The sequence below is a fragment of the Acipenser ruthenus genome, chromosome 46 (genome assembly GCF_902713425.1).
Source record: "Acipenser ruthenus chromosome 46, fAciRut3.2 maternal haplotype, whole genome shotgun sequence".
Classification (NCBI taxonomy): domain Eukaryota; kingdom Metazoa; phylum Chordata; class Actinopteri; order Acipenseriformes; family Acipenseridae; genus Acipenser; species Acipenser ruthenus.
The window spans coordinates 3967449-3978985 of NC_081234.1; the positions used below are offsets into that span (position 1 = coordinate 3967449).

The following is an 11537-nucleotide window of genomic DNA, read 5'->3' on the forward strand; positions in this document are numbered from 1 at the left end:
GGTTCTCATACTGAGGTCTTCTATTTGCATATATCCAAAGGAATTCATCCACTCTGACAGCATCAGCTTTGTGATCAAAATTTGCAAATTCAGTTTTGCTGTTCTGGCTCATCTGTGAGAGGAAATGTTTGTACTCTGCAAGTAGCTTGTCACAATGTGCAGCAGTGTACCATTTTGCATTGAGAAGCTGCTGCAATAGGTTTTCAAATTTGGATGTTGCAGTTTTCTCCTCATTCACCATCAGTACTGGACCAAGGGCAGCCATGTGTCTTACAGCAGGGTACAAGAGACGCCTTCTCTCAATAAGCTTTTTGCTTGTTGTGGCAAGAAAGGTGAGGCATTCCTTCTTGAACTCTTTTGCTCTGAGTTCACTTGTCTGAAGACTCAGTGATGCTTTGTCCAGTGCTTGCTTTGTGGCAAAGCCAATGTCAAGTTGTTTCTGTGGCAAATGTAGAGTGTTGTCCAATGGGTCAACTTTCAGTATTTTGAGAGTTGTATTTGCCTTGTCCAGGATGTCTTTCTTGATGAAGCAAGACAGCAAGCTCCTCAGTGTGGACTGATACTCCTGTGCCAAAAAGGGCACCATTGGCGCATCTGTCTGAAACTTTTCCAGAAATGGTTTCAGTTTTGCAGCAACAAAAGCAAAGAAATGCAATTTTGCTTAAAAAAAAGCCTGTCAGCAGTTGCTTCCTTCCCCAAAGAGTATGACATGGAGGTAGGTACTTTGCTTTTGGGTAGTTTCTTGTGGCTGTCGACGTACTTCTGTATAGCTGGCCACAACTGAATGGCGCTCTCTGCAACCTCCAAATCTTCCACCTATCTGTGTGGAAAGAACTTCAAAGCAAATGTTTTTGTCAATTCAACAAAATCTTCTCGTCTGGCAGGTGTGTCGTGGAACAGCTGCCAAAGGGCTCTGAGTTTGTCTCCCAACTTCCAACCAGATTCTGTTTCTCCCTTTTGCAAACTCCCATGTACAACATGCAGGCCACAGCTTCCCAGGTTTGGCAGATCAGGTAGATTTGGGTCCACTGTTTTCCTGTCCTCTTCAAAAATTTCCAATTAACTGTCGGGCCATCCATTGAGATTTGCAAGAGTTTCTTGGGATCGAGTAGTGACATGCTTGTCTTTATTTTCTCCAGAAGCTGCTCTGCTCGAGTGTGACCAAGAAATTCTGAAATACGAAGCTAAGCCAAAGCACAGGAAGTAAGCAGTTTTTGTTGGACCGCAGGTAAAACGCTTGGCTATTTCACGGTCAGGACACATCTTTGCACCATCTTTTGTGTTTGGCCTAATTTTAGACCATTGGGCACTTTTTTCAGTGAATAGTTATGAATGGAGTTTTTGAAAGATCTATGTTATAACATGGATAGGCTATGTTTTTTTCCTACTTCTATTGCTACCAGACACATCAGACAAAACTAAATATATTATATATATATATATATATCATATGTCTAGTATTATGTTGTTGATGTCCCATGTAATGTAATGGGTGTCAGTTGTGTTTGTGAGAGGTGTGTGGCCTGTTAGGTTGTATGTGAGAGGTGTGTGGCTTGATAGTTAGGTGAGTAGCTGCATGAGCTGGAGAGTTGGTAGCAAGGTGAGCTGATGCTTAATCACAAGCAATTATCAAAACACAACAGAATCTCCATTACATTGGACATCACTAACATAGCATTAGTCATAATCATAGACTGTATATAATAACATTTTTAGGTTTGCCTGATGTGTCTGGTAGCAATAGAAGTAGAAAAAAAACATACCAAAAATTGCACGCCCTGGACATATATTCATGATATAGGCCTAATCCAGTTTTTCAAAAAATAAATGAGTATGCACTGAAAAAACTAGGACAAGTGTAACGTTAGCTAGCTTGAACAATTAACTGCATTTTAGCTATTTTTGTCAACAAACTCATGTCATCAAAAATGTAGCCCATCACAAACACAACTCATTATATTCTGTATATGCAATATCACACTTCATTTTCCAGGTGTTTTCCAGGACATTTAATATGTTCTCATTTTCCATGCCTTAAATGACTCTTAATTAAGGTTTTCCAGTTTTTCCAGGACGCGTGGGAAACCTGAGATGGGAAAAGATGATAAAATGTCACTAGTAGACCTACTGTTGTGTTAAGAACTAGTACTGTAGTTTTAAAAAAAGATCAATATTTTATTAAAATGGCTTGGAGATACTGTAATTATATAACTAAAAAAAGAAAACGTTTGAATTTATTGCAAACATAGTAGGTTGTGTGTGTTTGTTTTTTTGACCCTCACTATAACGCCACCCTCGCTTATTGCCCGTTTCTGCCCATGGCCCTTACCTGGCGGTAAAAAGAGGATTGACTGTATTACAAAAGCTAAATAAGTGCTACACTTATTTAAAATAAATACTGATAAGTAATGTTATAAACTATATATTTATGTATCTGCTTTGCTTGTTTTTTTTTCTCACAACTTACAGAACCAAAAAAAAATTCAAATTGCTGTGATACAGTTTAAATTGGTGATGAATAAAAAATAACGGAGTGTTTGTGTGATTCATAATTTTACTGGCCGCAGAACTCCAGAAAAAAGGACAGGGGTGTTATACTATACAATGTATCGTGGTGATTGAAGTTCAGCGCTGGAGATGACCTCAAATCGAAAGGAATAGAAAAAACATGCATGATAAAAAGTCAAAAAATAACCAAACCACCAAAGACAATAGAAAAATAAAAATGGCAGCACTGATCAAGGGGGAGTAACCTAAAAGTCGCATGAATTACCTGTTAAATGTTACCTCAAGTTCCATGTACAAATAAAGCATGAACTTGTATGATTTTTTTTTTCTCGAAAAAATAAATATTGTAATTGTCGTTCCGGTACTTTAAGATGTAGGACTACACCACTGTATGTAGGGTTGGTGGTACCGCCAGCATATTTTACTTCAGCCTTGCATAAACAACATACTACAATGTTTGATGCTATACAGCCATCCTTTAGATTTTTTTCTTAGGAAATGATTCCACACAACTTTGCTTTGCAGAATTTAGCAGCTCAAAATCTGTGAGCTTCTACCATATTTTCTTTTGTGTTAGCGCTGCTCGCATTACAAGTTCTTGCAGGAAGTGATTCCCGCAAGATAATAGGCAACATTTTCCAGTAGATGTTTCCCTGAATCAGTTTAACCAAAAATATCGGTATTGTACTGCCTGATGAATATCGCAATATACCAGTATATCTGTGTCCTCGCGCACCCCTAGTTGCAGAAGGAACAGTCAAGAGTTGTTTCTTGTTTTACACCACTATTATTACATGGACGGATCATGGCCTCCACACTATAGGGCGCATCCTGCACTCCATGTGCAGTGCCTTTACTGGATGCGCCACTCTGGAGCCCCCTTGGGTGCGTTTTATTGTGGGATTTTGTTTTTGTCAAACCTTTTTTTTTTTTTACATTTTAAACTGTTTAAAAAGGCAAAACCACAACAAAACATAGAATAATAATGTGTATACGCTGAGCAAAAAAATTAGAGGGCAAAATATATCATTTGCCTCCACGGTGCCCTATGGGTTAGGCGCCTATGGTCTCAATCAAGTTACAGTTTAACAGGAGAAAAAATAAACTCTAAAAGGTCACAAAAATCAAGTATGTGTGAAAACATTTTACAATTTTCCAGCGATAAATATATACCCCAGCACCAGGATTTATTTGTCATTTCTACACAAATCATAGGAATGGACCTGGGAGATGCCTTTTTGATGGAATTCCGTCTACGCACGGAACACTTTCACCCATGTAAGTGTGACATACAGATGGACAGATAGACAGACACCCCCATATATCCCCAGAAACTGATATTTTCATGAGCTAAATAATGTTAGCAAGTTTCATGACGTACTACAGCCACCTCCACTATATCCCTTTCACAACGTTTCTCCAACATGCAATATAGGGGAAGGGCACTGAAATTGGTAGCGAAGCTATGGGGTGTTCTGTGCACTTTCAAAGTAGAACATTAAGACATACGCAGTGTCAATGCTGAATGTGTCGGCTGTAAACCACTTCATACAGATTCCACACTGCAGCTCCACCTCTCCCAGCTGCCTGCCGTTCTCCTCGTCCACCGATCCAGTCCGAGTGTCCATGGCCTCAGAGCTGTCGCCTGCACCATCCTGTACACAAGACAATAGGATCAGCAGAAAAGCATGAGCTTATTTACAGTCACAATAACAGGGTTGTGATCCCCAAGGCCAACCTTCAGTGTTTTATAGTTAAGTGATAAAAACACATTGGGCGGATGGTAATTTGGCATTTAAACTAGGGACTAATACTCATCAAGCTAACTTGCATAGTAAACGGGTCTAGTTTTTTAAATACTTGTCCCGTCACATGACTTCACCATGGTAAGCCCCTTAGCTAAAATAAAGTGGCCTCTAATCAAAACCCAGGTTATTTTCCTTTGAAAATATAAGACATTGTTATAATAAACGGCATACAATTTTGCTGAAAAAGGAGTTTTGCTATAATTGTGTAAACATCAATCTCTCTTTCCTACTTTCACATGAACAGACCTTTGCGGTCTTGAAAGCTTGTGATTAATTATTCTTTAGTTAGTCCAATAAAAGGCATCACATCTCCTTCTCTTTGGCTAAAAAAAGGAGTAATCTGGATAAGGGTTAAGACTCCAAACAGTACAGTATTTTTACAATGTAAAAAGTCTGATCATGGGTGCCATCTTTAATGAGGGATTTCTTTGACTGCAATTAAGAACATAAGAAAGTTTACAAACGAGAGGAGGCCATTCAGCCCATCTTGCTCATTTGGATGTTAGTAGCTTATTGATCCCAGAATCTCATCAAGCAGCTTCTTGAAGGATCCCAGGGTGTCAGCTTCAACAACATTACTAGGGAGTTGGTTCCAGACCATCACAATTCTCTGTGTAAAAAAGTGACTCATATTTTCTGTTCTGAATGCCCCTTTATCTAATCTCCATTTGTGACCCCTGGTCCTTGTTTCTTTTTTCAGGTCAAAAGAAGTCCCCTGGGTCTTCTACCTTTTAGGATTTTGAATGCTTGAATCAGATCGCCGCGTAGTCTTCTTTGTTCAAGACTGAATAGATTCAATTCTTTTAGCCTGTCTGCATACAACATGCCTTTTAAACCCGCAATATCCTTTTTGTAACGAGGTGACCAGAACTGAACACAGTATTCTAGGTGATGTCTTACTAATGCATTGTAAAGTTTTAACATTACTTCCCTTGATTTAAATTCAACACTTCTCACAATATATCTGAGCATCTTGTTGGCCTTTTTTATAGCTTCCCCACATTGTCTAGATGAAGACATTTCTGTGTCAACATAAACTCCTAGGTCTTTTTCATAGTTCCCCCATATGATATTTATAATGCACATTTGTATTGCCTGCATGCTATATTTTACATTTTTCTCTATTAAATTTCATTTGCCATGTGTCTGCCCAGTTCTGAATGCTGTCAAGTTCATTTTGAATGACCTTTGCTGCTGCAACAGTGTTTGCCACTCCTCCTATTTTTGTGTCGTCTGCAAATTTAACAAGTTTGCTTTCTATACCAGAATCTAAATCATTAATGTAGATTAGGAATAGCAGAGGACCCAATACTGATCCCTGTGGTACACCACTGGTTACCCCGCTCCATTTTGAGGTTTCTCCTCCAATCAGTACTTTCTGTTTTCTATATGTTAACCACTCCCTAATCCATGTGCATGCATTTCCTTGAATCCCTACTGCGTTTAGTTTGAGAATTAATCTTTTATGCAGGACTTTGTCAAAAGCTTTCTGGAAATCTAAATAAACCATGTTGTATGCTTTGCAATTATCCATTGTCGGTGTTGCATCCTCAAAAAAGTCAAGTAGGTTAGTTAGACACGATCTCCCTTTCCTAAAACCATGCTGACTGACTCCCAGGATACTGTTACCATATAGGTAATTTTCCATTTTGGATCTTATTATAGTTTCCATAAGTTTACATATAATATAAGTCAGGCTTACTGGTCTGTAGTTACCTGGTTCAGTTTTGTCTCCCTTTTTGTGGATCGGTATTACGTTTGCTATTTTCCAGTCTGTCGGTACAACCCCTGTGTCAAGAGACTGTTGCATGATCTTGGTTAGCGGTTTGTAAATAACTTCTTTCATTCCTTTGAGTACTATTGGGAGGATCTGATCTGGCCCGGGGGATTTGTTTATTTTAAGAGCTCCTAGTCCCTTTAACACTTGCCTCTGTTATGCTAAAGTTATTTAAAATTGGATAGGAACAGGTCGACATGTGGGGCATGTTGTCCGTGTCCTCCTTTGTAAAAACCTGTGAAAAGTAATCATTTAATATATTTGCTATTTTTTTTTCTTCATCTATGATTTTGCCATTTGTGTCTCTTAGACATTTAACCTCCTCTGTGAATGTTCTCTTGCTGTATAATACTGGAAAAACATTTTGGAATTGGTTTTAGCCCCCTTAGCAATATTGATTTCTATCTCCCTCTTGGCCTTTCTAACTTCCTTTTTTACTGCAACTGTTACTGTGTGAGTGCTCCACCAAACAGATAGATGGCAAATGTAAAACAGTAACTGGAACTTACCATGGCTTCTTTCCCGTTGGAAGATTCTGTGTCCATAATTGCTGACAAGTCACCTAAAGCAGCCTCACTGGAATGAATGAAGAAAAAGATTCAAAACATTATGGCCACATAAAAAAGTTGATTAATATATCCTCTACCTATACTTAAAACTATTATACAATACATGTAATAATTTCTCTCATGTATATATGTACATTGTCAAGCAAATAGATTACTATTTTTCGATATTCCATTTACACACATAATCAATAACCACTCACACACACACACACACAGAAGAGGTGACGATTTCTCTCATACAATTGAAACCATGTATCATTTCAACCAAGGCAAACTAGCCTGTATGTTGCACAAGATAATCTTTCTTTTTAGTTTCAGCAGGTTGTAATAAATGTTAACACAAGAACAAATACGGTGTACAGAATACAGTACGAACAGGAATTGAAAATGCATGCGACTTAAACGTGTTAGGTTTACTACTGTCAGATGAACGACATGTGAAAATTAAGCTTTTAACTGAAGCTGTAACCTAACAATCTAGAAAGTAATGCAGCACCATGCTTTGTAACCGATAGACCTTTGCTAAAATAACTTACCATAAGCAAACAGATTATACAGCTTATTCACAGTGCATAGGAAAAAGACGTTATGAATAATTGCAGCCTCCTCGTACTGTTCTCCTATAATAATATAACAATATTGCTTTTATTTCACGTTTTTATGACAATACAGGTAGCCTTATTTTTTGCAATTTCATTCATTTCTTTCAGTTGCAAATGTATTGTGTTCATACGCTCCAGCCTTGATCCCCATTTATCCAGCAAATAACCAGCCCTTTTTTTATTTCACATATAATTGCCTTCATCTACGCAGAATCACTCCAGTTTGATCACAACTTACCCATCTGGACTCTCTGTTCGTACAGGAACACAACCCGCCTCTCCTTCCGCCGCCATCTTCATCAGTGACATCCCGCGAGATTTGAAAAACAAAACTCTCGCGGTGCTTCACCAAGAGAGACAAATTGAGAAAAGCGTTCAGAAATAATTCAACATAACCTGTCAATTGAATTATAATTTATTAACATAATCTATCATAAGGAAGACATGTACTATATTTAAAATAATTGCACCGTGCATAGACATGTAGTGAAGATCATGATAAAGTGATAAGAAATGAATGTGTGGTTGACTACCACTTTCTACTCACGCCTGCTCATTTCATTCTGAGGTCTAAAGAACATAAGAAAGTTTACAAACGAGAGGAGGCCATTCAGCCCATCTTGCTCGTTTTGTTGTTAGTAGCTTATTGATCCCAGAATCTCATCAAGCAGCTTCTTGAAGGATCCCACGGTGTCAGCTTCAACAACATTACTGGGGAGTTGGTTCCAGACCCCTCAATTCTCTGTGTAAAAAAGTGCCTCCTATTTTCTGTTCTGAATGCCCCTTTATCTAATCTCTGTTTCTTTTTTCAGATCAAAAAGTCCCCTGGGTCGACAAACTGTGGCTTTGATACAGTACAAGCTTCACTATCCGACAATAATTTTCAATATACAAATACTAAAGTCGCTCATAAACTGGTCTCCAGGATTTTTTCATTGAGTCTCAGGTCTCAGCTACAAACACAACCCTGCTAAAATTACATGAACTTATTCCTCCCAATTTACACAACTATACGTGTGTCTGCAATTATTTGCACAACTATACAATTTGTCTGAAATCAATATTAGGTTTGGAACTAGGATATTAGGGTAATAATGAAATGAAATACCGGTAATGAAGTTGTGTGTTAACACCAGTGGTGTAATTAGTGAGGGGTTACATATAAGGCCCTGTCCACACTATGCCTTTAAACCGTATTAGTTGCATTTAAACCGGCTTAAAAGTGCTAAATACGGTTTGTGTCCACACTACGCAGCATTTAATACCGGACTCGAGACCGCCTCATGGGGTAGTCTCGAGTCCGGTTCTAATTAGATCGCATCAGGTAGTGCGGTTTATCACAAGTGTGGACGCTGCAATACCGAACTACATTTTATTGTGTATCCTCCAATATCCCCAAATGCTTTGTGGTATGTTTGGCGAAATACTCAGAGCAGGCGCCTGAAGGACTTGCTATCAGTGTACACTCCGCAGTAAGATATTCATTTTTATGCTTCAAAAAATCTGTCAGGACATCTTTGTTAAACTAGTGGGGAAAATAACAAAAACACAACCTTAAATTAGGCGACTACAAAAATGAAATGCGTGTTAAAAGTAGGACCGGGGATGAACAAATCACGTAATTTGTCAGCTCTTTTTGAAATAAAATCAAGAGGACCAGAATTAGGCTCAGGCAAGATATGAAGGTAAAAACAAAGATTATTTTGTAATTAACAGCTTTTTCTGAGTTTAATTATAAAACAGAATCAGATCAGTTTGTTTAAAGGGACTTCACCTGATTAAAATAAAACCTGAAAACTTCAAGCCCTACTGTGTGTTTTCGGATTTACTTTTTCCGCAATACTGGTTCTATTTAATTTATGCAATATGGATGGACCTCTGTTAAAATAAAATCCAGTGCATGGTGGGATACTATCGTATTCATTTCCACGGTTCGTTGCGCTGCTGGGAATTGTAACTGAACTATTCTAAAGGTGTGTGGACGCATTAAGCCTGACTAAACATGAAACGGTACTTCAGTGTGGACGCTTTGAGCTGGATTAATTAAAAGCGGTTTCGAGTGCGGTTCTCGAGATCGGTTATGTAGTGTGGACAGGGCCTAAAATATTCATAGCACTGCTGTATAAATTGACGACGGCACTCGCTTTTTTTCACCAATGTGTAACATAATCCTGTTAATTTCACTCGTCCCATTTCTGTTCCGCTGTTTATTATGTTTTTTTATAAACACATTGGGTGCGTTCACCATACGCAGACTTTGCTAAGGCTGCGTTCACGATACTTTTTTGACGGCTAGATTGCAGACGCGAGTCTGACGTCACGGTCTGTGTAGCCGGAGTTTGGACACGATTTGGAGATTAGCTGCAAAGCATAGAGAACCATCATGGAAACCGATTTAGTTGTGATTTGTATTGCAGAAGAGGTGGATGCGATAGAAGTTCAGTAACCTTAAGTTAACTAATAATTTGCTTAATTTGACTTTTTGAATAGTTCATCTTATAACATGTTGGAGGATTCAAGTTCCTTATACAATTTTATACTTAACTTGAAAACCCAACTGTTTAAAATGATTTTAAGGCTCTGATTAGGCAAATGATTAGTTAAGGGTTGAATGAAGTAATTGAGAGCAGCTCGGTTGGAACAAAAACCAGCAGAGGCACAGAGTACATTGGGTACTCCAAGACCAGGGTTCAAAACCACCGAGTTATATAATAGTGGTAACTTATACAAGCTCCTTTTCTGTGTTATTCACACCTCCTGCCTAGGCGGCAGTAGCACGTAGAGTGAGGACCGGGTTTGCTTGCAGACACACTTCTTTGTCAGCTACCGCTCCTCTGTGTTTGAAGCCGTAGCTGCTCCAGCGCAGTACCTGTCAGGAGATGCAGAATCTGCGCTCGGGAGATGCGTGACCTGGTGACGTCTTTTCCGGATGAGTTCACGCAAATGGCGAACTTGGGTAGGTTTTGCACAAAATATGCGCAGAAACTGCTTAGAATCTGCGCAGCATTAGGAAAATATGCGTACGTGAACGCAACCCAAGTCTGCGCTGATTCTGCGGAAAACCTGTTCAAATTCATCGTCTGCGTCAACTCAGCTGGAAAATACATCACCAGATCACGCATCCACGGGCTTAAAAGTCTGCAGAGCCGCGCAGCTTCTCAAGAGGTACTGAGCTGCGGCTCAAAACAATAGAGGAGCGCTGACTGACAAAGAAGCGTGTAGCAACCAGATACAATCCTCACTCCATGGGTGCTTTCACGGATATCATTCTGCGCAGATCCTGTGCAGAATCTGACCAATTTATCCAATGATCTTCTAAGAATGATCTCCGTGAACGCACCCATTGGTTAAATTGGTCGGATTCGTGAATCGCTTCATGGCATTGTGCAGTCATGTCATTAATGATCTTATGAATGATTTGTAATACAAATTAAAATGATTTGATTCTTTTTCCACACAGTTATTATACTTTTCAAATATTCAGATATTTATTCTAAAGGTTTAAACATGTGAAAAAAATAATGCTAAACGGTTGAAATGAACCTAAAACCGCTCTGTTGTTTTCAGCAGGTGTAATTGGGTATTGATGAAAGGCTATCAGGGACAGGGAATAACCTACTTTGAATTCAGGAGAATAAATCAGCTTTAATAGCAGGTAGTTGAAGTGAGATATGTGACCATATGTGCAAGTATTTGAACTGTTTTTGTCCCAGATCAAAATACAGTACTGTCTAACAACCCCTTTGTGAGAGGGCGGGGGGAATCCTGCCCGTTATAATACTCATTAATTTGTCTCACATCACAAAACATACTGTTATATTATCTCTTTATAGCAGGGACTGTTTCTACTATACATTTTCTGATCATGCTGTAAATTATGAAGCTGGTGGAGCACAAAGGGAACTTCGATTGCATCCACTTCTTCTGCGATTAGAACTTCTCTCAACACCGCCTCCATTTCGGCTCTGCTCAGGACTGTTGTTCATCTACCAAAGCTGTCCACGCTGCGTCTGCACAGACCGTGACGCGCAGACTCCCGCCTGCAATCTAGCCGAGAAGGGTGCCAGGCTTGGGGTGTCAGGCTTGGGGGGTGAGGTGTGTGTGTCTGTTTTGCAAGTATACACTGTTGATCTAGCCCGCAAAAAAAAAGTGTCGTGAACGCACCCATTGACCACAGTTGCTTCCCGTAATTGGACGAGTTACCGCCCTGAACAAAGCATCGCGTGGGCCGATGGGATTTGAGGTTTCAATATCGCTTGAGGAATCACCAAAT

At 39.2% G+C, this 11537-nt stretch overlaps 1 protein-coding gene across 3 annotated transcripts in view; it reads right to left on the reverse strand.

The window, feature by feature from the left end:
* Window positions 1-7583, reverse strand: part of LOC117966104 (set1/Ash2 histone methyltransferase complex subunit ASH2) — a 48663-nt gene extending 41080 nt beyond the window's left edge. For 2 of the 3 annotated variants that reach the window (XM_059013532.1, XM_059013531.1), the window contains exons 1-3: window positions 7503-7583; window positions 6603-6669; window positions 4018-4163 (exon numbers count right to left, since the gene is read on the reverse strand). In XM_059013532.1, coding sequence (XP_058869515.1) covers window positions 4018-4163; window positions 6603-6669; window positions 7503-7573 — 284 coding nt within the window. In that variant the 5' untranslated portion in view covers window positions 7574-7583. Of the gene's footprint in view, window positions 1-4017; window positions 4164-6602; window positions 6670-7198; window positions 7477-7502 lie in introns of those variants that run through there. The other variant, XM_059013533.1, reaches the window with a different exon arrangement.
* Between the last annotated feature and the right edge of the window lie 3954 nt (window positions 7584-11537).